This window comes from Chinchilla lanigera, unplaced genomic scaffold (assembly GCF_000276665.1).
Source record: "Chinchilla lanigera isolate Chin_1 unplaced genomic scaffold, ChiLan1.0 scaffold00051, whole genome shotgun sequence".
In the NCBI taxonomy this organism is placed as follows: Eukaryota; Metazoa; Chordata; class Mammalia; order Rodentia; family Chinchillidae; genus Chinchilla; species Chinchilla lanigera.
Window position 1 is genome coordinate 10,928,418 of NW_004955452.1, and position 27,214 is coordinate 10,955,631.

The window sequence follows — 27,214 nt, forward strand, 5'->3', positions numbered from 1 at the left end:
CAGTTGTTGGGTCAAGCGGAAACATGGCTGGTTTGAGCTTTCTCCATGAAGATGAGGTAGTGCTGGCATGTGTATGCCCTCATGCACTTAGTCTACCATCGAAATGTTGTTTTATGCTGTTACCTTCTGCATGCAGACTTCACACACATCAGCATGAACCTCAGCAAAGGTCACTGAGCATAGCGCCACCGGCACTTGTCACTGCCCTCTTAGAAATGACGCTGTCTCATAACTGTTTGTAACAAGTGCAAACGCTCCCCGCAGAACAGCTGCCGACTCATCAGGCACAGCATGCGCTGTATCGTTGCCGCATCCTGCAGGAGCGCTTAACACATGTTTGCAATTTGTAAATAATGAATCCATTTATCATGACAAATACACCTGAGACTTTAGAGACCAATTATTTTCTGGAGTGGAACCCTCTGTTGCTGATTTCTGAGTAAGTTGTTCTTTGACTTTTAAATGCGAGAAAATGTTACGTAGGAGTATAATCTGTTTAAGTAAGCTTTATGCAAAGAATTTCTTTCAATATCAAGGAAAATAATGGGTCAGCCAGGCGTGGTGACGCTCACCTGTAATCCCAGCACTCGGGAGGCTGAGGCAGGAGGATCGTTGTGAGTTCAAGGCCAGCCTGGGCTACAAAGTGAGCTCAAGGCCAGCCTGAATCGCATAGCGAGACCCTGTCTCAAAAAAGGAAAAAAAAAAAAAAAAAGAAAGAAAGAAAGAAAATAATGGGTCTTATTTAGAGCGGAGTTTGCAGAGATACTGTCTGGCAGCTTCCGAAGGCCCTTCTAACTTTACCGTCCTCAAGCGCGTCTGGCCATAGCTGGAGTTTTGGAAACATAAAGCACCGCGTTTGTACCTAGAGTCTGGAAGAAGGAAAATAGCAGCAGTTCACAAAATACGGCTTTTTCTCAAGATTTTTTTTCTTCAACTCTTCCAATAAATTGTTTCACCAAGAATCTCAGGATTTGGGGGCTACGCTGTAAAACTGGAGCTGTGCCGGTTAGAGACCCGGGAGCCTTTCCCCGGATGTCTCTGCAGCGCCAGGAGCACGGCCGTGAAGACGCGGGAACTGGACGGCTTCCTCAGTTCCTCCGAGCAGCGGCTTGCGTCTGTGCTCCTGTACTCAGCGTGTTTATGCGTAGGTAAATACCAAGGGCTCCTAGTGAAGTAAGTCACACCCTTAGCATGCTCTTCCCTCCTTAATCAGCAGACCGTAAGACTTCCTGAGAACAAACGTGTTCATGTTTTTGGTGTTAGATTTTTGAGTAACACAAGCACACAAACAGTTACCGCTTATTATGTGAGCACGTTACTGCTTAATGGGGAAAAAAGTTTGGCGTTTCAGTTGAGTCCTAGAATGAACAGTATGTTAAATCGCTCAGAACAGTACAGCATAAGATGGTTTTTAACTGGAAAGGGTGGAAATAAGTACAGCCGGGAATATAGTTCTGTCGCACAAGTGCCTGCCTGGCAAGTGTAAGGTCCTGAGTTCGATTCCAAGCACAAAAAGAAAAGAAAAGAAAAGAAAAGAAAAGAAAAGAAAAGAACAAATACAGGAAGACCAAACCACAGATTTTTAGGGGGCTGCGGATTTAGCTCAGTGGCACAGCGCCTGCCTGGCAAATATGAGGTCGTGAGTTCGATTCCTGGTACTGGGAAAAACAAAACAAAACACAGATTTTATATGGTAAGTGCTATGTTATATTAGACTGTATCATTATTACTGTTTATCATTTATGTGGCATTTAATATTTGCAGAGTATTTAATGATTATGTTTTTCCTCACATATCTTTAAGTAGGACAGTTACCACACATGCAAGGTGAGGAAATGGAGGCGAAACAGTTAAACAACTTAAATAAGACAGCCCGGGGCCAGGGATGTAGCTCTGGTGCACTGTGCCTGCCTGGCGAGCGCAAGGCCCTGAGTTCAATTCCCAGTACCCCGCTCCCAAAAAAAAGCCCGGGAAACAATGGCAAACATAAAAGTTGAAGGACCAGGTTTTCTGAATCCTAGGCTGTCAGCTTAATTCACTGGGTTGTACTGTGTATCATTCTATTTTATAAGATAATTTTATACAAATAACAGTCAATTGTTTTAAGCTTAATTGTTTAGTCATTGTATGTGGACAGATCCTATGCAGAATAAATGTTATGTAAAGGATGTGACTTTAGTTATAGTTTTGATGATAGAATTCAGGTTATCACAGAAATGGTAGCCCTGGGCCAGCTGTGTTATACGCTGTGAGGTGTTCTTCTTAGTTTATAATACAGGAGTTTCTTTACTGTTCATGGGCCAGAAAAATGAAATCCACAGGTGAGCTAGAAACTTCACATTCAAATATCAGCCTCCCTGTAGTCCTATATTAATAGCATCAAGTCAAATATTTAAGTGTCATGTTAATAATAAAACATACAGCAAGAGAAGCAAAGGGACCTGGAAAGGCAGAATATTTTAAAACTACTTATGTGGCGTTCTGACCTCTTCAGCCTGTCTCTTTCTGTCCTTTCACGGAGGCCCGTTCTCTCAGTGGAAGAAGGGAAACAGCAGAAGTTCAAAAAATAAGGTTATTTTATTCAAGATTTTTCTTCACCCCTTCGAATAAATTGTTTCCCCGAGAAGCTCAGCATTTGGTGGAGTAAAACTGGAGTAAAACTGGAGCTGTTCTGGGTAGAGACCCATTAAATAATAGCAAACGGAAGGGTCAGTTGCCTCTTCACCTTTGGGCTTGATCAGATCACTTATAAACAACTACATTGAATATTTTAGAAAGTACATCTAAGAGTTTGTTCTACTTTGCCTCACTCTTAGAGGTTTCTGAATGTGCATCCTAATGTATAGTTTCTTTATTCCACTGGAAAATCCTTTTTCAGTGCTGGGGCAGTCAAAGGAAAATCTCTTTCCTTTTTGATGTTACTTACTTCCCTACTAAAGAGTAATTTAGCCAGGAACAATGACACACCTCTGTAACCCCAGAACTCTGGGAGGCTGAGGCAGGAGGGTCACAAATTCAAACCCAGCCTGGACAACTTAGTGACTTAGTGAAATCCCATCTCAAAGTAAATATTAAAAAAAAGAGCTGGAGATATTAGCTCAGTGTGAAGACCCTGAGCTCAATCCACAACAGTCCCAAACAAAACAAAATAACTTATTTTTGCTCTGCCTATAAAGGAAAGAAATAGAACATTTAGGATGGGTGTGATGGTTCCCCCCCATAATCCTAGCAATCGGGAGGCAGAGAGAGGCAGAATTACTGCAAGTTTGAGACCAGCCTGGGCCACATTGTGAACTCAAGGCCAGCCTGAACTACACAGCTAGAGCCTGTCTAAAAAGAGAGAGAGAGAGTGGGAGAAAGGAAGCAAGAGAGAAAGAAAGAATGAAAGAAAGAAAAGAAAAGACATGTAGGCCTACATCAGAAGTTCCCAAGCTTGGCTGCACACTAAAATCATTCATGCAACTTTTAAAAATACAGATGCTGTCCTCTTAAGTGAAATAAATCGGACACACATGTTTACTGCATTGTTTCTCTAGGATAAGAAACTGGAAGTGCAAATAAGAACCAACATGTATAACAGATTTTGGGAAATGGGAAGAAAGTGTTCCAATGAGAAGGGGAACAAAGGAGGGGAGAAGGAGAAAGAAAAGATTGGACAAGAAGAGAATAGACAGAAGTGGAAACAGCTTTTGTAAATAAAGAGGGGAAGAGGGGTTGAAGGGAGGGGAGGAGAATGGGAAAAAGAAGCAGCAAGATGAGTACATGAGGAATGTTATTGCTATGTCTATCTAAAATGTATCAATTTTAAAAGGTTAAGACTTCAAAAGATACAGATGTTAAGCTGGGTGTGGTAGTACACACCTGTAATCCAGGAACTCAGGAGGCTGAGGCAGGAGGATCTCTACAAGGTAGAGGCCAGTTTGTGCTACATAGAGAGTTCAAGGCCAGCCTGAACTACATAATGAGACCCTGTCTAAAAACAAAACCAGATGCCAAGTCCAAGTGTGGTGGCACATGACCTCTAATCTCAGCTACGGGGAGGCTGACACAGGAAAATCATGGATTCAAGGACAGCCTGGGAAACATCTTTTGGTGGTACGGGAGATGGAACTGAGAGTCTTTGAACTGAGCTACACCTTCAACCCTTTTTTCATTTTTTAAGATAATGGCCTGGCTAAATCACTAAATTGCCCAGGCTGGGCTCAAATTTATAATCCTGCATCAGCCTCCCAGAGTACTCAGATTACAGGCATGTGCCACCACACCTAGCCTAGCCTGAGCAATTTAGTAATATTTTAGTTTAGAAAATTAAGGGACTGGGTGTGGCTCAGGGATAGAATACTTGCCTAGTGTTCCAAGGCCCTGGGTTCAGTCTCCAGCAATGAAAAAAACAAGATGCTATGCAAATCAGAATCTGCCAGGTACAGCCTGGGCATCCGAAGTTTTTAAACCAGTTTCTTACATGCAATGTAAGTTTCCTTCTGGCCTCATCATATAAATCCTACAGAAGGGCAGTAGAACCATTTGACTTTCTGTCCACTGGGTCTGAAATGTTTCATTAAAGACAAAAAAAAAATTTTTTTTCTTGAGACAGGGGCTTGCTATGTAGCTCAGGCTGGACTTGAACTCACCATGTAGCCAAGGCTGGCCTCAAACTCACAGAGATTCTCCTGCCTCAGCCTCCCAAATGCTAGAATTACAGGCATGCATCACCACACCTGGCTCATTAAGGGAAATTTTTCAAATACAGATGTGTGGGCTGGGAATGTAGGTCAGTGGCAGACCGCTTCCCTTGCATGGATGAGGCTCTGGGTTCCATCCCCAGCACTGCAAAAAAGATAAAAGCAACAAAATACAGGTGCCCAGGGCTGGGGGTTTAGCTCAGCAGCACAGCGCCTGCCTGGCAAGCGCAAGGTCATGAGTTCGATTCCCAGTACCAGGAAGAAAACCAAAAAAATTAAATTAAATTAAATTTTAAAAAGCCTTTTCATTGTAGTAAAAGTTGGTCACATGGTCAAACCAGAGAAAATAATGGTTTTGTGAAATTTCAAGCCACTGTATGTTCTCTTATCTAGGGTCTTTATTAGGGACATACAATATCAACACTAAAATAGTGGAAAGTCTTCAAAAAGCCCATTATGCAGCTGAGGATGTAGCTTGGTGTAGAGCACTTGTCTTTCAAGAGTGAGACCCTGGGTTCAATCCCTGGTACCACACATGAAATTTTTTTTTTCACTTTGGGTCGTATTTGCATTTTATTTGGTTAGTGGTATTGCACTCTGGGAATTCACACAGTACTATACCTCCAGCTAATAAAAGAACTATACTATGAGCACATGACAAATATATGCTGATATTGCTTTTATATTTTCTTTTAAAAGAAAGGAAGGGGCTGGAGATTTAGCTCAGCGGCAAAAGCGCCTGCCTGACAAGCGCAAGGTCGTGAGTTCGGTTCCTGGTACGGAGAAAAACCAAAAAAAAAAAAGAAAGGAATCAGCCAGGTGTAGTGGTGAACACTTGTAATCCCAGCACTTGGGAGGGTGAGGTAGGAGGGTCCAAGAGTTCGAGGCCAGCCTGGGCTACAAAGCAAGACCTTGTCTCAAAAAGACAAAAAGGAAAGAAACCATAACACTCTCCAATTGCATAAAACTGAATTAAATCATTTTTTGTTTTGTTTTGTTTTTTCTTTTTGAGACAGGGTCTCACTCTTGAGTTCAGGCTGGCCCTGAGCTCAGTTTGTAGCCGAGGCTGGTCTCGAACTCGCAATGATCTTCCTGCCTCAACCTCCTGAGTGCTGGGGTTACAGGCATGCGCCACCACACCCTGCCCTAAATCATTTTTTGTTCCAGTTGAAATATGATACTAGAAAAGTAGGACATAAAGAACACATTCTACAAATTTGAAAAGAAAAGCAATTTTCTTCTGTTTCAATCATCATCATAAAAATAAAACTATGTAAAAGAATTTCTTCCAGAGTCAGGTGTGCAGCACACACCTGTAATCCCAGCATGTAGGAGGCTGAGGCAGAAGGATCGCTGTGAATTCAAGGTTAACCAGGCTACATAATGAGTCCAGAGCCAACCCAAACTACAAAGCAATCTATCTCAAAAACAAACAACATTCTTTTTTTGTTTGTTTGTTTGGTTTTTTTCTCCGGTACTGGGAATTTAACTCACGACCTCGTGCTTGCCAGGCAGGCGCTGTGCAGCTGAGCTAAATCCCCAGCCCCACAAACAACATTCTTACAATAATGTAACAGCCAGAACTTTCTTGCATAATTCAAATAAGTGCTGAAATAAAACAGACTGTGCCATTTAAATTTTTGTGTGCATTGAATGCACTTCAAATTTTTTCCAGTTGAGCGTGAGAGCACATGCCTATTATCCCACCACCAGGGGGACTGCAGCAGTGGGATCGCAGAGTTCAAACTCAGCCTGGGCTACGCGTCTCAAAAAAGACAAAGACAAAAATCATCTTTTTTATCTAGAGGGAAAAAAATCCACAAGGAACGCGAGCCGTGGAAGATGCCCATATGTACATCCGAACCAGTACTCGTGATCCGTGTTTAAGATTGTTTGTTTGTTTGTTTGTTACCGGGAATCAAACACAGGACCTTGTGCTTGCCAGGCAGGTGCTTTTACCACTGGACTATATCCCCGGCAACAAGGGGTCTATCTTTAAAAAGCTAATGCTTTTTCCCCCTCCCCAGCCCGCGGCAGTCTCTCAGTATCCACGCTCAGGCGTGGCACCCCGTGCACGACTTTGTATTTCATTTCTCGGGAGGTTCCTCCAGTGAGCGCTGCCAAGCTGCGGTAACCTTCCTTTTCCTTTGCAGTCCTGTCTGTCGTCCCGGATGCTTCAGCCTCCCGAGTACAGAAAACTTTCTCGGGTCCAGCAGCTGGCGACAGAGACCAGGACCCACCAGCCGCTGAGCCGCACGGGGCGGGTAGAGACGGGGACTTCTCTGGCCCGGCGCACGCGAGGATCACAAATTCGTGCCCGGCCTGGCCAAGTTAGCGACTTTAGCGAGACCGTCTCAGTAAGAAGGGCTGCGATGTGGCTTAGTGCGGAGGCCATAGATTCGGTCCCCAGTGCCAAAAAGAACATCTGCGATGCACAGTGGAGACCTCGTAAAAAGCCCACCTTTGCCAGGTACCCACGAGGTTCCAGGGCCGCCTCCCTTTATTTTACTTTATTTATTTATTTATTTATTTATTTATTTATTTATTTATTTTTTGTCTTTCTGAGACAGGGTCTCGCTATGCAGTTCAAGCTGGCCTTGAGCTCACTTTGTAGCCCAGGCTGGCCTCAAACTCGCAACGATCCCCCCGCCTCAGCCTCCCGAGTGCTGGGATTATAGACGTGCACCACGACGCCCCCCTTTAAAATGGGAGGAAGCGAGGGCTGGAGAAGCCGCGCCAGGACCCAGGCCAGCGGGGACTGGAGTGCATGCGGTGGGATGCCATGGCGGGTGCCTAAAGCAACTGCGGCCGAGGCCCAGCCAGTTTTAGCGCCCTCCGCCTCCCTCCCGCATTTTGTGCTTTTCGGAGGTGGTCCGCACCATCTCCTGCCACACCTGCGCTCTGCGGCCAATGAGAGTCGCAGTACCCAGCAGCCGAGCCAATAGCAGCCGCAGGAAGGTGCAGGGGTGCAGGGGCGGGGCCTGAGAGCCAGACGCGGAGGTGGAAGGCGGTTCCTACTAGCGAAAGACAGCTGCTTACGAATTCGGTCTCTCGCACATCGTCTTCTAGTTCACCCCCGGTACCCACCTTTCCTTTTTTTTTTTTTTTTTTCTCCTTCCTTCTTCTCTTTTCTTTTTGTCTTTTTGAAACAGGGCCTCGCTATGCAGTTCAAGCTGGCTTTGAGCTCACTTTGTAGCCCAGGCTGGTCTCGAACTTGCCATGATCCTTCTGCCTCAGCCTCCCGAGTGCTGGGACTACAGGCGTCCTTCTTCACCTTTCTTCCGCCCTTCTGGAGGTCATAACTTTAAAAGAACACTAAGCAACAAATATTTTAATCCAACAGCCCTGTAAAGTAGGTATTATTACAAGGGAAGAAACAGGTGTAGAAAGGCCAGGATCTGAGAATTACGAAGTTGCAAGAGGGAACAGGAAGCCTCGTGTGGTGGCCCCTTGTGATCTGCGCACTCAGACAGAGGCAGGAGGATCGAAGGTGCAAGCCCAGTCTGGACTACACAGTGAATTCCAGGCCAGTTTGAGCTGTGTAGTGACACTCTGTTTTTAAAAAACGGCAGAGTGTCGGGCATGTAGCTCAGTGGAAGGCCCTGGGTTCATTCCCTAGTATCATAATAAACAACCAAGTGAAATCTGTAGGAGCCACGCACAGTGGCTCACACCTGGCACTTGGAGACCAGCACCAGCCTGGGCTATGCACTGGGTTCAAGGGCAGCCTGGACTACATACCAAGACCCTATCTCAAACACAAGCCCATCTGGGCAAAATTCCAAGGTAGGAAGTGCAATTCCCTGTCGTGTACCCTGCTGTGGCTGAGGAGGCAGGCTGCACCGGGAGTGAGAGAAGAGCCAGGTACCATGATGAAGGTGCAACCAAGTGGCCCAGTAATTTGTCCTTCTTTCTTACTGTTATGCACCCTTTAAACATTTAACACTGTGAGCTGCAAGAGATCCAGGAAGGGGCACCTCGGGGCAGAGTCTCCTAGAACAGTGATGGAGTTGGCGTAAAGGGAAGCCCACAGCTTTTCTCCACCCAGTAGTGGGAATTGAACCCAGGGCCTCTGAACAGAGCTACATGCCCAGTCTCTTTTATTTGTTTGTTTTATTTTTATTTTTTGAGACAGGGTCTCACTGAATTGCTCAAACTGCCCAGGCTGAGTGTGAACTTTTGATCCTCCTGCCTTGGCCTCCTGGAGTGCTGGGATTACGGGCGTTTACCACCACAGCCAGCTTTACAGCTTATGAACATAGATGCTCAACTAAAGATAAGGGAGAGAGCAAGATTAACACAGGAAAAGGACTGCAAGTAGAGAAAGTGGACAGTCGGAGGAGGACAGGGGAGGCAGAAAGGAGTGCCCTGGCTTGCAGAACCCAGCTATCATGTTAGTCTTGGAGAGAGGCTCTAGCTCCCACGTCCACACCCTCTGCACCAAGCACTGTGATCTTTTTTTAGAACTAAGGAGAGGCCGAAGGGAGGTGGCTTATGTATGCTTGTCCTGATGTCTCCCACTTACTGAGCATTCACCGTGTGCCAGAAAGAGCTTTATGTTTATCCACTGTTTAACCTTCTAACAACCCCACAAGAGCTATCATCATAGCCACTTAAGACAATGAAATTAAGGAACAGAGATTAAGCACCATGTCCAAAGAGCAGTAGCTAAGTGGCAAAACCAACATTTGAAACCCAGTGATCCAGTTATAATTTGTTATTAACTAGTATTGTGCCCCAAATCCTCAAAATAATGTTATGTGGTGTTTCTTATTTGGGAGGATGTTTTGTTTTATTTCTGCAGTGCTGGGGATTCTGAGGCCCCATGCATGCTAGGCAAGTGTTCTGCCTCTGAGCTACACCCCCAGCCCAGCACCATGGGCTACTGGGGCGCTGTGGACCCTTGCCAGGGGCCCCTTCCAGGCTCTTGTCCTGAACAAAGAAATGGACAAGGTTTTACAGGTATTGAAGGTGTAAAGATGAGAAATGCTCCTCAGTGTGCGTGTGGACCAATTAAATTAGGGAAAGAAGTACTTTCTGCAGTCAGAGTGGGCCCCTGGGAAAGGAAGCAGGCAGCACCCCCAAGGCCAATGCTGCCATCCTCCATACCCCATTCTGACATCAGACCTCATTGGTCCTATGCAAAACCTGCTTGATCCTGTGCCAGGAGAACTGAAGATAGCGTTCGCTGACTGGCTTGGAAGCTGTACTGCATGTCCTGAATCTCCTGACGGATGGGTCATGCCCTTTTGTCATCCTCTGATCCCCTGCCTCAATAGTGTTTAAATTTCCTGACTTCAAATGTAATTACAAAATTATAAATTTTCTTACACACACACACACACACACACAATCTGTGTATCTATATCTATATATCTATATATCTAGAGAGATTTTTTTTTTTGAGAGTCTCAATATGTAGTCCAGGCTGGCCTCAAACTCACAGTGATCTTCTGCCTCAGCCCTCCAAATGCTAAGATTACAGGCATATGTCACCACACGTAACTTTATTTTTGAGACAGAGCCTGGCTATGTAGTTCAGGCTGGCCTTGAACTCATTATGGAGCCCAGGCTGTGGGGATCCTCCTGCCTCAGCCTCCCTGAGCGCTAGGATTAGACACGTGTCACCATGACTAGCTAATTTTTGAATTTTACTTACTCATTTATTTGTAGTACTGGGAAATGAACCCACAGTCTTCACACTGAACTCTATCACCAGCCCCTTTTTTCACTCCCTGAGGTAGAGCCTCACTAACTTGCTGTTACCATTTGGACCTCAGCTGCCCCCACTCTTATGTTCGGAGGCGGGGCTTATGGAAGGTGACTGGGTCATGGGAGCAGCGTAGGCATCTGTGGATCTGTCCATTAATGAGTTCACAGGAGAATGTGCTGCTTGGAAGCTAGCGTGGTCAGAAGAGGAGGGTCACTGGGGGTGTGGCTTAGAGGGTGTGTCCTTGCCCCTGGCTTCTCAGCTCCTCCCCTCACTCTGCTTCCCGGCAGCCACAGTGAGCAGCTTTCCTCCGCCATGCCTTTTTTTTTTCTTTTTTACCTTGAACCCATTGAAACTGTGAGCCAGTATAAGCCTGTCCTCCTGTAAACTCTGATTGTCAAGAATTGTACCAGCAAGAGAAAGTGATTGAGAGTCACTAAGTTAGGTAGGCTGGGCTCAAACTTAGGATTTCATTTTTCTTTCTCTTTTTTTTTAGGATTTCATTTTTCTGCCTCAGATCCCAGAGTGCTGAGGTTATAGACATGAGCCACCACAGCCAGCCAGAATAATATTCTCAGCTGCGCTGGCGGTGCTGGGGCACTTGGACTGTGAGTTGTTCCCATCTTAGAGATGAGGAAACAGGCTCAAACGAGTTGATGTGTCAGTCATGGGCTAGGGATGTAGCTTAGTGGTACAGTACTTATCTAGCACATGAGAGGTCCTGGGTTTTACAATATATAGATATTTTCCCAATCATACAGCTAGTTAACAACAGGATCAAAATTTGAACCCATGATCAAAATGTCCTTAATATTTTTACTTAGGCTAATTTAAAAAATACACATGGTTATATAATTATTTGGTATGGAGAGATACTACAGAAATACACTATTCTCTAGTTTCTTGTTCTTGGAGTCTGGATAATTCCACAACTAAAATATTTTGCTAAATAAATTAGCACCTGAACTGTTAGAATAATTATCAGACAACGGGACAGTCCTAGCCAGTCACCTTTTTTCTGAGCTGCACTTTCAAAGATCACTCAAATGTTAGGTGCTGCTTTGTACACATGAAACGTAATAGCTGCTATGCTCACCTCCAAGTGTTATTACCTGGGCCAAAAGAAATAACTAAACCAGGCATAGTGGCACACACCTGTAATCCCAGCACTCGGAAGGCTGAGGCAGGAGAACTGCTGCCAGTTTGAGGCCTGCCTAACCTATATAGTGAGCTGAAGGCTGGCATGAACTACATAGCAAGGCTCTGCCTAAGCAAGAAAGAAAAGAAGAAAGAAAGGGACAAACAACCAGGCTGGGCATGATGGCACACACCTGTGACTCCAGGAGGCCGGGAAGCTGAGACAGGAGGATGGGCAACTTAGCAACTTAGTACGACCCTGTCTCCAAAAAAAAAAAAAAAAAGTGGGATTGTGGCTGTGTAAAGGCTCTGGGTTCAAGCTCCAAAAAAAAGAACAACATAAATGGAGCCCCCAAATCTACCTTTAATGACAAATGTCACTGATTTATTTAGTGATAAAAATGTAGAATTAATGTACTACAGGTATATATAAAATCATGAGGACAAATGGGTAATATACTCCACATGATTTTTCAAAATGTTTTCTATAATGGACACTTTAATATAGTTGGAAAGTATCACTAGTAAAGTACTGCAGTTACTGGGTTTTGATAATGTCTGCTTTTGGAAGGTGTATTTGCCAATTCTAAGTTCCTTAGGTGAAATCTAAATTTTGTCTCAGAGTCTGTCAGGGGCAAAGCTAGTCCTGCTGAACTCATTCAGGGCTTTTTGCTGGGCGAAACTGAAATCCTCAAGCATTTTAAAGGTCAAAGGAAGCAGCAGTCGGAACTGTAGCTGATAATGGCATCCCCCAGCCTGAGGGGTAGAACTGTTTGCCTGGAACACCCTTCACCAAAGCCCACGCGGAAGGGAATGGCGCATGGCTGTGGGATCCGTAGCCACTGAAGGTAAAAGATCATCGCAGCTTTCCTGTTTGTCTCCTTTCCTTTGCTGCACTGAGCCACATCCCCCGCCCCCGCCCTCCCTTCTGAGACAGGGTTTTGCCAAGTCACTAAGTTGCCCAAGGGCGCTCACATTTGGGACCCTCTTGCGCCAGCCTCCCCGAGTGCCACCACAGCTGGCCTTTAAAAGCAATGCCATAGTATTAACTCCACATTCATAATGGCTGTCACATTCGAGCAGGTAAAAGACCCTGATGGTATAATTTGGACACCAAAAACTTACAGTAAGAAATGCCATCTTCCTCAGCTGAGTTGTTTAAAATATAACACTAGGGCAACCCATTGGGGACCCGTTCTGTCCTGAAGGAGCTATTCCTATTCCCTATTCCTTTTCTTCAATAAATTTTCCTACTCTTAAAAAAATAAATAAAATAAAATACATCACGGGGAGGCGTTGTGGGTAGTCCCATCGTCCTAATCACCACTGCCATGGTACGGACATCAGTGTCCTCACAGCGAGGAACAGCAGCAGGAGGGAACACAATGAGACAACAGCCTAGTCTAGGCTTTTAGCATCCCTTCCTAGACCCACACTATCCTGCACTTGTGGAAAGGAAACTGGACTTTGATCTGGTGCAAGCATCTGCACAATCTATCTGTCCTCCAGGTCAAAGGCAGGCGAGGGCGGCAGTTCATGCTCCAGACCTGAGTTCGGAGATGCCACCTGTCTCCAAGGAGAAAACAATTACACTTTTTTTTTTTGAGACACGGTTTCACTATGTAGTTCAGGCTGGCCTCAAACTCAGCGGTCCTCCTGCCTCAGCCTCCTGAGTGCTGGGATTACAGGTATGCGCCATACCGAGCCAACAATTACACTTTTAAAGTTCCATTTTGCCATACAGGTTACACTTGCTGCCCCAGAAGCTGAGATGGAAGGGTCGCCTGAGCCCAGCCTAGACTTCATAGAAAGACCCTGTCCAAAAAAAAAAAAAAAAAAGTACTGCATCAGAGAACCTCAGAACTGCAAAGGCAATGAAAAATCACAAAAACCCATAATACATACCATTAAGGAAATTGTCAGACACCACTGGAACAAGGATAAACTCCTGGACCTTTAACCTGTTACTCATTAAAAGCAGGATTTTTCTTCTGAAGCAGTCAGGGACTTAAAACCTGTTTTTCCTTAAAACAAACAAAACCACCACCAAAAAAGTGGACTTTTTACTTGGGCCTACAGATGCCCAGAAGATAACTAAAGCAGGACAAAGCTTCACTTTTTAAAATCTTCACTTTGTATTTCTCTCCCTTACTACCTTAAAACTTTGGGTGAGATCCATGGTCACTATGGAGGCTTGCTAATCATTTAAGCAGTGTCTATCTAAAAGCTGATCATACATGATTAGCCCTAAATTTACACAACTTATTTCATCCTCAAAAAAGACTGAGGAAAACCAAGAGTTACAGGGACATTCAACTACCAGGAAGCACCCAGTCTCGTCTTAACCTAACTCAGATTCAAACATCCTCTCAAAGTTAGGATTGTCCCAGGCAGAAACAAACATCAGCTGGGTATGGTGACCCATGCCTGTAATCCCAGCACTCAGGAGGCTGAGGCAGGAGGATCATTGCAAGTTTGAGACCAGCCTGGCAAACAAAGTGAGCTCAAGGCTAGCCTGAACTGCATAGCGAGACTCTGTCCAAAAAAGACAAAAAAAAAAAAAAAAAAAATTAAAAACAAAACAAAACAATCACTGGATGATGATGATGAAATGACAAGGACTTCTGCAGCCATGCTGCAAAACCAAAACTGAGTTAATGACAAGCCAGCACTCATCCCACAGGTGGTGGGACTGGCTGGGCTGAGGAATGCTGGGGGGGGGGGTTTCTCACCCCTACTGTTAGGCAGAGTTAGATATTAGCAGGCCTGAGAGTCCAAGGGGGTCCCAAAATAGCATGTATGCCAGCTAATTAGCGACTTCAATGTGTAACACGTTTATAATCACTTGTTAGGTCTCAGACCTGAAGTGACCCCACAGAGCAGTGACATTTTAGGGTTCCATACTGTGCATATTCCTTTGGTTATCGGGCCACCTAGCCATCTATTTCCACAAGGCAAACAGCATTCCTGGGGTTTCTGTTAAATGCCTAGAGAAACATACCGCGCTCACTTACAAAGCACATAGTTAATCCCTTCCTTTTATCTTGTTCAAGTTCAGCGAACTACAATGATATCTGGCACCATCCAGTGGCTGTCTTTAAAGAGTCCTGTGAATAATTCCCAGGTCTGTAAACTTTTCATCACAGCAAAGAGTACCTCAATCGACTCAGGCTGCAAATCAAACCTAAAGCAGTTTGTCATCTACTTTTAGAGTTTGGATGACTTTAAAATTGTTTTCCTGGTCTTAAAAAATGACTCACTTGGGCCGGGGATACAGCTTAGCAGCACAAGCACCTGCCTGGCAAGCCCAAGGTCCTGAGTTCAATTCCCAGTACAAAAAAAAAAAAAAAAGACTAACTTTAAGAAGTTTAAAAACAATTTTGAAAATTTCTTTTTCTTCTCTAACTGTACACATATACTCCCTTAAGCATGTTAGGGGCTGGGGTTCAGTAGCAGAGCACCTGCCTAGGATGTGAGTGACCCTGGGTTTGAGCTCTAGCACTGAAAAAAGAAAAAAAAAATGATGTTAGAAGGGCCCATTTATAAGGTGTAGTATCAACAGGAGTGTGTCATCGTCACTAATCAAGTGAGAGGGCTGGGGATGTAGCTCAGCAGCATGGCGTCTGCCTGACAAGCCTGAGTTCGATTCCTGGTGTACACACACACACACACACACACACACACACACAAAGAAAAAGTGAGAGAAAACCAAGACTCTTCCTAGAGAAGTCTTCCAATAAGTCCTAGGAAAACCAACTAGCCAGTATCACAAGGAAAACAACTGGAATATAGGACGGCTCTGCCCCAGAGCAATCTAAAACAGAATCTCACTTTACATAGTAGAAAAAATGTCTGAGCCAATTTATAGAAATGTATTTTCTCAAATAATTCTTTGTTTTTCAAACTGGATTCCATCCCAACTGCTGCTTATACCAATGACCACTCCTAGGACCCCGCTGGAGGGTTTGCAGCTCACTGGAAGGGCTTGAGGCACCTGCTGCCAAAGCAGGGAGCTAAAGGAGGGACCACAGTTGCCCCTTAGGAATGGAAGAACTCTTTGAAGTGTGAATATGTGCGGGACACAGACCAAGGCTAATCCCCGATTTTCTGCTTGTTTTTTCTTCCCCAGTCCAGTGGTTAGAACCCAGGGACACTGTATCACTGAGACTATTTTATTTTCTCTTATTTATGTTGAGACAGTCTTCTATATAGTTCAGGCCAGCCTCAAGTTCGCAGTCTCCTTCCTCAGTCTCCCAAGTGCTGGGACTCCAGGTGTGCACCACCACGTCCAGCCCTCCCAGCACTCTTCTGATTTGTTTATTTTGAGACAAGGCTTCGCTAAGTTGCCAAGGCCGCCTTGAACTTTTGATCCTCCTTCCTCAGCCCTCAGAGTAGCTGGGATTACAGGCGAATGCCACCATACCCAGACGGTTTTCTACTTCTGCAAGTCACCCTTTAAATTAAAAATTTCTGTTCTGTAAATTTCCATTTGTCAAAAGATATGAGAGAAATTAAATTATATCTTCTCAAGAGAAGAAAAACAGTTCTTCATAGAAGTCTTTCTTTTCTTTTTTTTTTCTAGTGTCCTAAATGTCAATGATCACAAAAACTTCTGGTTTCTCTTCGCTGTAGACTTGCATTGCTGAGTATGTTATTGCTTTGACTTCTGTTCCCTAAAGTTAGGGTTAGAGAAAACACACATAAGAAGACATTAGAATCAGAATCATGAACTTTAGCAACAACTGGCAGAAATCAAAATTTTAGAATTATTGTGAAAAACTAAAAACCCACATGAATCAATTACCATATTAACCCAGTATTACATGCTGACACCATAAAAATGGAGCCGGCTTGTGTAAAGAAGAAAGAATGCTGAACTAGAGTTAGAAGAGTAAACTCTAACTAGGCTTTGGTTTCACCCAGACAGGGAAGCTCTCAGCAAAGATATTCCTGCCTCAGCCTCCCAAGTGCTAGGACTACAGGTGAAATGGGATTACAAACATATGCCTGGCTCAATTGCACTGTGATAAAAGTCTTCTAAATGATTTTTCTGCTTCCATTCGCATCTATTTATGATTTATCCTTTGTCATTTAAAAACTCAAATCAAGCCCAGCATAATCCCAGCACTTGGGAGGCTGAACCAGAAGGATCACGAGTCCCAGGCCAGCTTGGGCTACACAGCAAAACCCTCTCTCAAGAAAACTGGGGCTGAGGATATAGCTCAGAAGCACAAGCGCCTGCCTGGCAAGCATGAGGTCCCAAGTTCCATTCCCGGTACCAAAAAGAAAAAAAAAAATCTTAGAGCAAAGAAAAGAAAACAAAACCATCACCTCAAACAGCTCCTCTGATTAAAATACTGCTCTGGGCCCCCCCTCACACAAGAGTAATATCTGCATGCCCTGCTGCAGCAGGCTACAGCCCCATCTGACAACCAACCCCACTATTCCCCCTCAGCTCCAGCCACACTGCCCTTGCTGCTCCTTAATCTACTCTCAGCCTTCAGAGCTTCTCACGTGCTTGTGTGGGAAGGCCCTCTCCCCTCCCTCTGCTCATTCCCTTCTTCCTGGCCTCCACGCTCCACTCAAAAGTCGCTTCTGCAGACATGTCTTCTGTTTGTTTTCACTACGTAGTTCAGGTTGGCCTCAAACTCACAGCGATCTATCTGCCTCAGCCGCCCCAGTGCTGGGATTACAGGCATGTGCCACCACGCCCAGCGCACAGACGTGTCTTTTCTGACCACCCTTTCTCAATCCCAATTTTTATTTCATTCATTCATTCATTCATTCATTCATTCATTTTTGCAGTCCTGGGGATTGAACCCAGTACCTTCCCACTGAGCTGGAGCCCCAGCAACATTCCTCCCCACCACTTTTTCAGATAAGGTCTTACTACATTGCCCAGGCTAGGTTGGAACTCGTGATCCTCCTACATTAGCCTCCCAGGGCTCTGGGATGACAGGTGCACCCAGGTCCAACCATTCTCATCTTGCCCCTATGGCACTACTGGATTTATCAGCTGGAATTTTGTTTGTTTGTTTGTTTCTGGTACCGGGAATTGAACTTACGACCTTGTGCTTCCCAGGCAGGTGCTGTGCCGCTGAGCTAAACCCTCAGCCTCTTATCAGCTGGAATTATAACATTTACTTGTTTACATGCTTGGCTCTCTGCTCTCACTAGATTTTAAGTTTAGCGAGGGCAACGATCTCAATTTGTCCCGCTATCTTTACTTAACATACCTAAAATAATATCTAGGCAAGTATTTGCTGAATGTATGTCTGAAGTAATGAATGGATGGGATATGTATTAGTGGACAGAAGATAAGGGCAACATTAAAGCCAGGAAGATATTTTTAAACCAGGAAATGCTCCAGGTACCAGATTTTTTTTTTTACTTGATCATTTACTCAAAAATTAAGAAGTAGCCAGGCATGGTGGTACACACCTGTAATCCCAGCACCTGGGATTCTGAGGCAGGGGGATTGTTGTGAATTCAAGGCCAACCTGGATTACATAGCAGGAACCTGCCTCAAAAAAAAAAAAAAAAAGAAAAGAAAAAAGAAAAAGAAAAAGAAAAAGAGAAAGGGTAGTAGCAGGGCATGGTGTTACACACCTGTAATTCCAGCACTCTGGGAAGCTGAGCAAGGGTTCTCATGAGTCTCAGCCAGGACAACGAACAACTTAGCAAGACTCCATCTCAAAATAAAAAAGGGCTGAGGATGTACCTCGGTGCAAAGACCCTGAGTTCAATCCCCAGTCCTGGAAAAATAAGATTATTTGTATTGGGAAAGCCAGACAAGGTGCTCCACACCTGTAATCCCAGCACTCAGGAGGCTGAAGCAGGAGGACCAGAATGGACTACATAGCAAGACCCTGCCTCAGGGAAAAAAAAAACTGTGACAGTTGAAAATGATATGAAATTCAAATTTCAATGTTCGTGAATAAAGTTATAGTAAAACACAACCATACTAACTTAGGCACCGTCTATGGCTGCTGAAGTAACTATTCTTCCAGCGCTCTCGGCCACAAACCTTAAAACGCCTTTTACAGAAAAACTTTGCCAACTCTTGTTCTAATAGATTTAATGATTACAAAGTAAGGCCATACAGGCTGGCAAGTATAAAATCTAGAGACGCACAGGAGGTGGAGGGTGTCTTAGAGAATGTCTAGTCCCACATCTTCACTGTAGAAGAAACCAAGGCTCAAAGCGGCAAAGGCATTTTTCAATCACACAGTGCTCTGTAACATCCCTGGCCTTGGAGCCCAATGCTGACTCCTGCTCACCAAACCAGACCCCCCAAATCACAGCATTTTCCGCATCCAGACAAGTCAGAAAAGTTTAAGGAAAACTTATTGCGCCAGGCGTGGTGGCACATGCCTGTAATCCCAGCACTCAGGAGGCTAAGGCAGAAGGACTGTTGCGAGTTCGAGACCAGCCTGGGCTACAAAGTGAGCTCAAGGCCAGCCTGAATTACATAGCGAGACCCTCTCTCAAAAAGATAAAAAAAAAAAACCCAACTTATCACTTGACGCTAACTGAAGTGCACTGTCACATACTTGGGCTCTGTGGTAAGGAAGCATAAAGTGTCTTCAAGGGCTAGACTTTAACACATACCTGAGGATGCTTGGAAAGTGAAAATTCTTCTCCCCACCTTGATGAGAAAAGTTAAAAGACGATTAATGTTTCAAAAATATTATATTTAATCTCCATATATTTTAAAACAGCCTTATGAAAACAGTGTTTCAGGTACTAGAACGCCAAAAGAGAGAGGGGAAGCACAAGACCAAGATCACACTTTGATTTGTTAGCAGACACTGGTGTGGGGTCACGTGGGCTCAAGAGCCATCAGCTGCTCCCAAGGTGGACAGCTGTTCCCTCAAGAACAAGTGCCCAATACAATGAGCTTCTGGTGGGTCCTCAGTAAACACTGCTGAATGAGTATGATTTCATAATAGGGGACTTGGATTAAAATATTCACTGTGCTCAAAGGTATAGAACCAATTCAGTAAGATCTCCTGTGAAAAAAGCAGGTCAAGTAGCACCAACACAAAATATATTCTGCCAACATGGTCTGAGCTTTCTTTCCATGTTATGGCTTTTCCCCAAATGCTCACAACCTATACATAGAAAGCCCTCCAACTTGTCATTTTCTAGAACCTGGAGAATGTTCTTCTCTCTCCCCCTCTAACACTAACGTGTCAAATGACCATCAAAACATAGAATAGTAGAAAGAGCAGAGGACCAGTTCTAGCTCAGCCTGGGCAATTTAGCAACCTAGTAAGACACTGTCTCAAAATTAAAAAAAATTCTGGGCAGTAGCTTAGGACAAAGGCCCTAGGCCCTAGGTTTAATCCCCAATACGGCAAAAAAAGTTTTCTACTTCTGTTTAACTACTTCTTGGCTAAGTACTTCTGGAAAAGTCTGTTTTTTCACCTAATTAAATATTTAAGGAAAAAAAAAGCCAGGTGTAGTGACCCATAGCTATAAGCCTAGCACTCAGGAGGCTGAAGCAGGAGGATCACTACAAGTTGGAAAGCCAGCCTGGGCTACATAGTGAGTTCAAGGCAACAACCCAGTGAGACCCTGTCTCAAAAAGCTAACAAGTAAGTGAATAAATAAAACCTAAAATATTTAAGTGCTTAAAGAAACAAGAAAAAGTGACAACTCTGGAAGGAAAGATATAATTTGTATAGAAGGAATTGGTTTGAGTGAGTCTAAAAATGAGAATTTATGAGAAAAGATGAGTCAGTTTTTCCCATAAAACTGGGCTTTATGCTATGCCATTTAGCAATTACATAGCTGTATTTCTTCCTCTTGCCCCTTAAAATCAAACTGGGATTCAGGGGGGTACGTGTCTGTGTGTTAGTTACTGGGGACTGAACCCAGGGGTGGGGGGTAGGGGGTGGTGTGTGTGTGTGTGTGTGTGTGTGTGTGTGTGTGTGTGTGAGAGTTACTGGGGACTGAATCCAGGGCGTGTGTGTGTGTGTGTGTGTGTGTGTGCGCGCGCACGCGTGTATGTGTGTGTGTTAGTTACTGGGGACTGAACCCAGGGCTCTTACTGAGCTACAGCTCTTACTAAGCTACAGCCCCAGCCAAGTTTTTATTTTTCCTTTGAGACTGAGTCTCACTAAGTCACTAAGTTGCCCAAGGTTAGAACTTTTGGTCCTCCTGCCTCAGACTCCCAGGGTGCTAGGTTTACAGGCTTGCACCACCATGACCTGTGGGAATTATGTTTAACAACCAGAGTCAACCTTATTCTGACAAGGGCTGGGTCCTCCAAAGCTCAAGCAACCCTCACACCTTGGCCTCTCATAAAGCTCAATCTGCAAGGCCCAGCCAAATGCAAATAGTCCTCTTACTTCACAAATGTTAACTGTCTGTCTGTACGGAGTTTGGTAAGGAATGCAACTTTAAAATCTTTCTTGACTTGCTACTTAAAGAGTTTTAACTTACCCAATTGAACGTAACTTGAAATTTCTTTGATCAATACTAAGTACTTTCACTTCCTAAAGAGGGGAAAAAAGTTTTATTTAAAAAAAATTCACATTAAGCCATTTACTAAAACATGACTAGATTGCCATTTTTCCTAGAAAATCGCATGCCCAGAGAAGATCTTTGTCTTTTTTGTTGTTGTTTTTTTTTTTCTTTTTTTTTTCTTTTTTTTTTTGAGACAGGGTCTCACTATGCAGTTCAGGCTGGCCTTGAGCTCACTTTGTAGCCCCAGATGGTCTCAAACTCACAATGATTCTTCTGCCTCAGCCTCCCAAGTGCTGGGATTACAGGTGTACGCCACCATGCCCGGCCTGAAGATCTTTGTCTTAAACCCCAGAAAATCTCAAATTCTGTGAGAGAGTTTTGATCCTCCTGGAGCCCTAAAATCATTCCATTTGTCTCTTTTACCCGACCTTCACCTTCCACTCATTCCGGAGTGCGGGCCTCACCAGTCTGCAGTAACTAGGGGATAATATTAATGCGATAGCCCTCAACTTTAAAATATGAATTAAGAGCCCATTTGCTCAGTGAAAAAGTAAAACTGTTGCTTACCCGGGGTATGAAGAATTCATCAGCACTGAACTTATAAAGCCATTCATCCAAAAAGTGGAACAGAAGAGACTGCAAGTCATCTCCTACAAAGATTAAAAAGGGTTGTAACAGTGTAACATTTAATAACCTTGGTCTCTAAAACCGTGTTTCAATTTTAAAATGCGATGAATTTCTTAGGCTAGTTGAAAAAGAAAAAATAAGTTCATAAATCAGTTTTGTTCTTCTTGTAAAAATATACTCAAGATAGAAAACACTGAACATCTGTAGCATGACTTTTTCCTTGTGAACAAATAATTACCTTGGGCTTCAACTTCTACTGTCTGGAGGGGCTCCACAGTCCCAATGTCTGTCATGTAAGCGAACATGGCCATGGCACACTGCTCGAACGCTTCCTCCAGAGTCTCCCCCCATGCGTGTAACCTGGAGACACATACATGTGCTCTGTGTACATAATCCATAGCAAGAGAGAAAATGCGACAGCAAAGTCCAAATAAAATCAGCTTGAGAAATACAAAACTAAAGACATTTTTTTTCCTTTTTGTAGTAGTGAGGATTGAAATTCAGGGCCTTCACGCTGAGCTACATCCCTACCCCTTTTCACATTATTTTACTTGACAGAGGATCTTGCTAAACTGCCCAGGCTAGCCTCCAACTTCTGATCCTCCTGTCTCAGCCTCCCAGAGTACTGGGATCACAGGCATATACCACTACACCTGGCTGGAAACTAGAAGGTTTTAAATCATCATTTTCATGTTCAAAACAGAAGAACCACAATGAAAATAGAAAAATCAAAAATCAAAACTAGGGACACCCAGATTAAAATATTTAACTTTCCTACTTAATGACAGCTTCCAAGGAATAAAGTCCAGTTATACTCACTGGACATCTGCTGTATGATCCAAATCTGAAGGAGAGAGGGAAAAATGTACGTTACTAAACTTGATTCTCAAAAACACAGGAAAGTAACTCGAGTTCATTATTAAGAACATCATCCTTGGGGCTGGGGATTTAGCTCAGTGGCACAGCGCCTGCCTGGCAAGCGAAAGGTCATGAGTTCAATTCCTGGTACCAGAAAAAAAAAAAAGAAGAAAAAAAAGAATATCATCCTTAAAGAACAAGGAAACGTGAGGTAGCCCACACGTCTGCTAAACAGACAGATCTTCTGCTGTCCAGTTACTGCACAAAGTTAACTGCTGTTAGAGGCTAGCTTCTTTTGTTCTTTGGTGGTATTTTGGTTTTTGTTTAATTTTTTGAGACAGGGTCAAACTTGTTACAGAGCCTCAGGGACCTACAACTTGTGGTCCACCTGCCTCAGCCTGCACTCGCTGGGACTACAGACACGAGCAATGGATGATCATGATTTTTTATTAATGCAAAGTTTTACATTTAAATGACTGACATTTTCTGGAAGGCAGCAAGGCCTGGGCCTTTTAGGTGTTGTGAAAAGTACCTAAGCTGAGCATGGGAGCACACTCCTGTAGTCCCAATAAGAGGAGGCTGCTTGGAAAGGACGACTTGAGTCCAGGAACTCAAGTCCGTCTGGATAACACAGAGGATCCTAACATCTTTGTTTTGCTTTTTAACGTACTAGGGATTGAACCAAGGGCTTCACACAAAGGTACATCCCCAGCCCTTGTTTTAATTTTTGACTCTGAGCTAGGGTCCTGTAAGTCACAAAGTTACCCAGGCGGGGCTCAAACTCCTGATCCTCCTGCCTCAGCCTCCTGCTGAGATTACAGGTACATAAAAGTTTTAGAAAATAAAATAAATTGAAGAAAAGAAGAAACTTCACAATATTTTACATTTTCCCAATCTCACAGGATAAAACATGACAACTTCTCCTATACCATGCTCCAGCGGATCTGTTACCTCAGCACTTTCAGAGCCTATTCTTCATGCGTATTGTGACTTCTATCAACTCTTTCCACTTAGCATCAAAGGCCTATTAGAACCTGAAGGAATTCTTGGTGATTTAACAAAGTTCCTAGTACACAAAAAGGAACTTGACATCCAGAGAGACTACAGGACTACACTGTTGTGTACAGGTAGAGCTGGAAACAGGAATAGAAGTTCTCTTGACTCCTGTTAGTGCACTCTGCACCACAGTGCATAGTCTTCTGGTGGTACTCAAAGTACAAATTCATCACTCAGAAATACTGAGGACTTAGAAAGTTGCAGGCACTAAAGGTCTCAATTATCGGGTTAATAATATCCCTCAGTTATTTCAGACTCACTAGGTCCATAATCTCCCAAATGAGTATACCAAGAAGGCTAAATAAAAGGCAAATGGAATGATTTCAGGGCTCTAGGAGGATCAAAGGCTCTTACAGAATTCAAGATTCTCTCAGGGCTAAGACCAAGACCTTATTTTTTTGAGCTAGGGTCCCACTAGGTAGTACAGGCTGGTCTTGAATTCACTTATACAGCCCAGGCTGGCCTAGAACTCATGGCAATCCTCCTGCCTCAGCCTCCCAAGTGCTGGGATTACAGCCACCACACCTGGCTACAGTTTTTAACATTTTAAAATTTTTTCTCTTTTATTTTCATACATTTTACATGTAACATTCATCATAGGGAATTTGCACCTGTACAAGGTAGATCTTGCTTTTTTTCCTATTCCCTTCTCCTCCCTTCAGCCCCTCTTCTCTTTATTGACAAAAGCTTTCTTTCCATTTCTGGCTGTAGTTTTTTATTTTTAACTGTAGTTGCCTTTTGCCCCATTCAAGGGGTTAAGTGGAAAGGGGCAAGAGCCAACATTCTAGGGTGATAGAAGTGTCCCATACCTTGACTGGAATGTATCTTCATCTGTTTTTGTTTTCAATTTTTTTTTTTTTTTTTTTGAGACAGGGTCTCATTATTTAGGGCAGGTTGGCCTTGAGCTCACTATGTAGGCCAGGCTGGCCTCAAACTTCTGGCAACCCTCCTGCCTCAGCCTCCGGAGTGCTGCGATTACAGGCATACGCCACACACCCAGTTCCTTTTATTAAATTCTTAAGACAGGGTCTTCCTAAATGGCCCATGCTGGGCTTGAACCTGCAAACCTTGCACCTCAGCATCTCAGAGTTACAGGTATGTGTCACCATCCCTAGCTAACATAAATTATGTTTTATGGAAAATACCTGTATTGCCCAAAATTTAGAAAAGTGGCAGTGTTTGGCTTTTTGTTTTTTCTCCCCTTCTTTCCTTCCTCCCTTCTTTTATCTTTGTATGTGCCCTACCACTGAGCCGCAGTTCCAGCCCTTTAAAGTGAACTGAACTTGATGACACACAACTGTAATCCCACTACTCTGGGAAGCTCAACCACGATGATGGAAAATTCAGGCCCAGCCTGGGCAACTCAGAAAGACCTTGTCTCAAAAAGTGAAAAAGAGGGGCTGGGGACTTAGCTCAGCGGCACAGCGCTTGCCTGGCAAGCGCAAGGTCGTGAGTTCGATTCCCGGTAGCGGAAAAAAACCAAAACCAAAAAAAAAAAAAGTAAGAAGAGCTGCTAATGTAGCTCAGTGGATAGGCACTGGGCTCAATCTTCCATAACACATACATACACAAGCGTGTGCCCACGCGCGCAAAAGAAAACACTGCACTACATCTTCTCTTGTTTTTATTTCTTCAGTGCTAAGGACTGACCCTAGGTTCGTGACAAGTAAGTGTTTTACCACGGAGTTACACCTCCAGTCTACATTCATTATTACTTATCCTCAGAAGACGGAACTGAGACAGGACAGGTAATGAATGTAGCTTGCCTAACCACTACGCTAAAAAATGGCAAAACCAACTTTTAAAAAAATAACCAAAGATGGAGGTTTTACACAAAGTTAGAAATCCCTTTATCACTGCTGCGAAGCTGCACACACTTGTAATTGCAGCTACTCAGGAGATTGAAGCGGGAGGATCGAAAACTCGAGGCCAGCCAGGGCGATGTAGTTCAGTGATAGAGCAACCATGGTTCAATCACCAGTACCAAAAAAGGAAGGAAAACGGGGCAGGAAAGCGAGACGGAAAAATGAACAACAACAACAAAATTCCCTTCTTAGTTTTTCCCACTCCCCTAACCTGGTCACAATCTAACTTTCCCACTATTGAGAGACACAAGAGACAACCTCGAGAATTCTTCAAATACAAATCTCAGCGGTCGTGGTGACACACACCCGTAATCCTACCGAAAGCTGAGGCAACGAAGATCACCCAGCCTGGGTAATTTAGAGGCTTTACGACACTATCTCAAAATAAAAAGTGAAGCAGTAGCTGGGAGATGTAGTTCAATGCGAAGGCTCTGGGTTAGATCCCTAGTACCGGGAAAAAAGAAGAAAAATAAAATACAGTGATGTTTACAATTAGTGCGCTAATTAAATTCACAAAGAAAAAAAATGTAATTAGGCACACGTGGAAAAAGTTGAAGAGACTGCAAATGTAGGCGCCCACGTGTCCTGACTCGCAAGCCAGGCGGCTTCTCCCTGCATCATATCCCGGGACAAGTACAAGGCTCCCGGGCGCACACGGGGCACAACCGGATTCCGCCAGAAACACCTGCGGGGCAAAGGCGATGGCCAGGTTGGAAGCAGCAGGTACACAGCCGGGCACGTCCACACCTGAAGAAAGAAGTGAGCTACCTACTCACATTCATACTTCCGAATGACTGGCGGATACTTGGCCTTGATTGCTTTTTGGTCCTCAGTTAAATTGTAATCTCTAACATCTTCTTCTTCCTGCGCCATGATGGTAGAACTGAACGCGCTACTTCCGCCCTTCATCTGCCGGACTTCGGCCCAGCGTGACACCTTCCGCCGTAGGCCCCGCCCCCTCAGCGAGTCCTTAAAGGACTAGGGCTCGATTCTTGGAGCTCACGAGGGCTTGTCAGCCCCTAACGAGTCCATCTAAATTGTGCTGCTTGGATTGTGTATTTAAAGAATAAGGTCCCAGCTTCCGTGTTTGTTTGACTTTTTTTCTAAGGACCGAAAAATCAAGTTGACACCTTGATTAACACACTTCTGGGTCTAAATGGCGAGGCTTTTTCTTTCCGCCTTGTCCCCAGAGTTAAAACTGGACTCAGAAGCATTTTAGGTTTTCTCATGGCAGTACCATTCTCGGAGAAGGTCTTGAGCATACAGTAATCGCCCTTAAGAAAATGGCTGCCCCCGGGAGTGTGCGGCCTAAACCTCTCACGTGATCGGTATGGGCAGCGTCCCTTCGGCCCGGGCGCGCGCAATCTGGAAATCTTCTACGGGGGTAGGGGGAGCGGAGCGCGCGCCCAGGCCCCGCGGGAAGCAACTCCACGTAGCAGGATTGGCGGAGGATGCGCTTTCCCCGCCCATTCCGCCTTTCGGTGCGCTCCGGTTGGTCGATGTTGGCGCGAAGGCGCGCGAGCCCGCCCTCGCGCAGGGACCGCAGGAAACAATAGAGGCCGCGCGCGCAGAGCGAGCGCCCGCAGCCTCCCGGCCCCTCCCGCTTCGTTCGGCCTCAGGGTCCTCCCGGCTCTCCTACCGCCATGGCTGACAAGGAAGGTGAGGGTGCCGGGGGCGTCCCAGGAGGGCGGGAGGTGCCGGGACTGCGTCGCGGCCTGAACACGGCCTAGCAGGGAGGCAGGCCCGGCGCAGCCCCTGACACCGCAGGCGTGAGGAGGGAGCTCCCGGCGGGGCGGGCCAGCGGC

The 27,214-nt window shown here is 44.6% G+C and overlaps 2 protein-coding genes across 4 annotated transcripts in view; one reads left to right on the forward strand and one right to left on the reverse strand.

Annotated features, from left to right (window-relative positions):
• Positions 1-15,863: 15,863 nt before the first annotated feature.
• On the reverse strand, positions 15,864-26,833 carry Zbtb8os (zinc finger and BTB domain containing 8 opposite strand). Of its 3 annotated transcripts, XM_005395081.2 has the most exons (7): positions 26,186-26,833; positions 22,450-22,474; positions 21,869-21,990; positions 21,571-21,653; positions 20,980-21,032; positions 19,141-19,177; positions 15,864-16,202 (listed from the first exon to the last, which is right to left on the reverse strand). In XM_005395081.2, the coding sequence occupies exons 1-7, from the start codon at positions 26,316-26,318 to the stop codon at positions 16,116-16,118; spliced, it is 540 nt and encodes a 179-aa protein (XP_005395138.1). In that variant the 5' UTR covers positions 26,319-26,833; the 3' UTR covers positions 15,864-16,115. The 3 variants fall into 3 exon arrangements, with proteins under 3 accessions (XP_005395138.1, XP_005395139.1, XP_013375002.1); XM_005395082.2 differs by lacking the exon at positions 20,980-21,032; XM_013519548.1 differs by lacking the exon at positions 22,450-22,474 and having other exon boundaries at positions 26,186-26,273.
• Positions 26,834-26,981: 148 nt separating this feature from the next.
• Rbbp4 (retinoblastoma binding protein 4) overlaps positions 26,982-27,214 on the forward strand; it is a 19,638-nt gene continuing 19,405 nt past the window's right edge. The window contains exon 1 of the mRNA XM_005395079.2: positions 26,982-27,068. Within this exon, the coding sequence (XP_005395136.1) occupies positions 27,053-27,068 (16 nt within the window). The 5' untranslated portion in view covers positions 26,982-27,052. The remainder of the gene's footprint in view (positions 27,069-27,214) is intronic.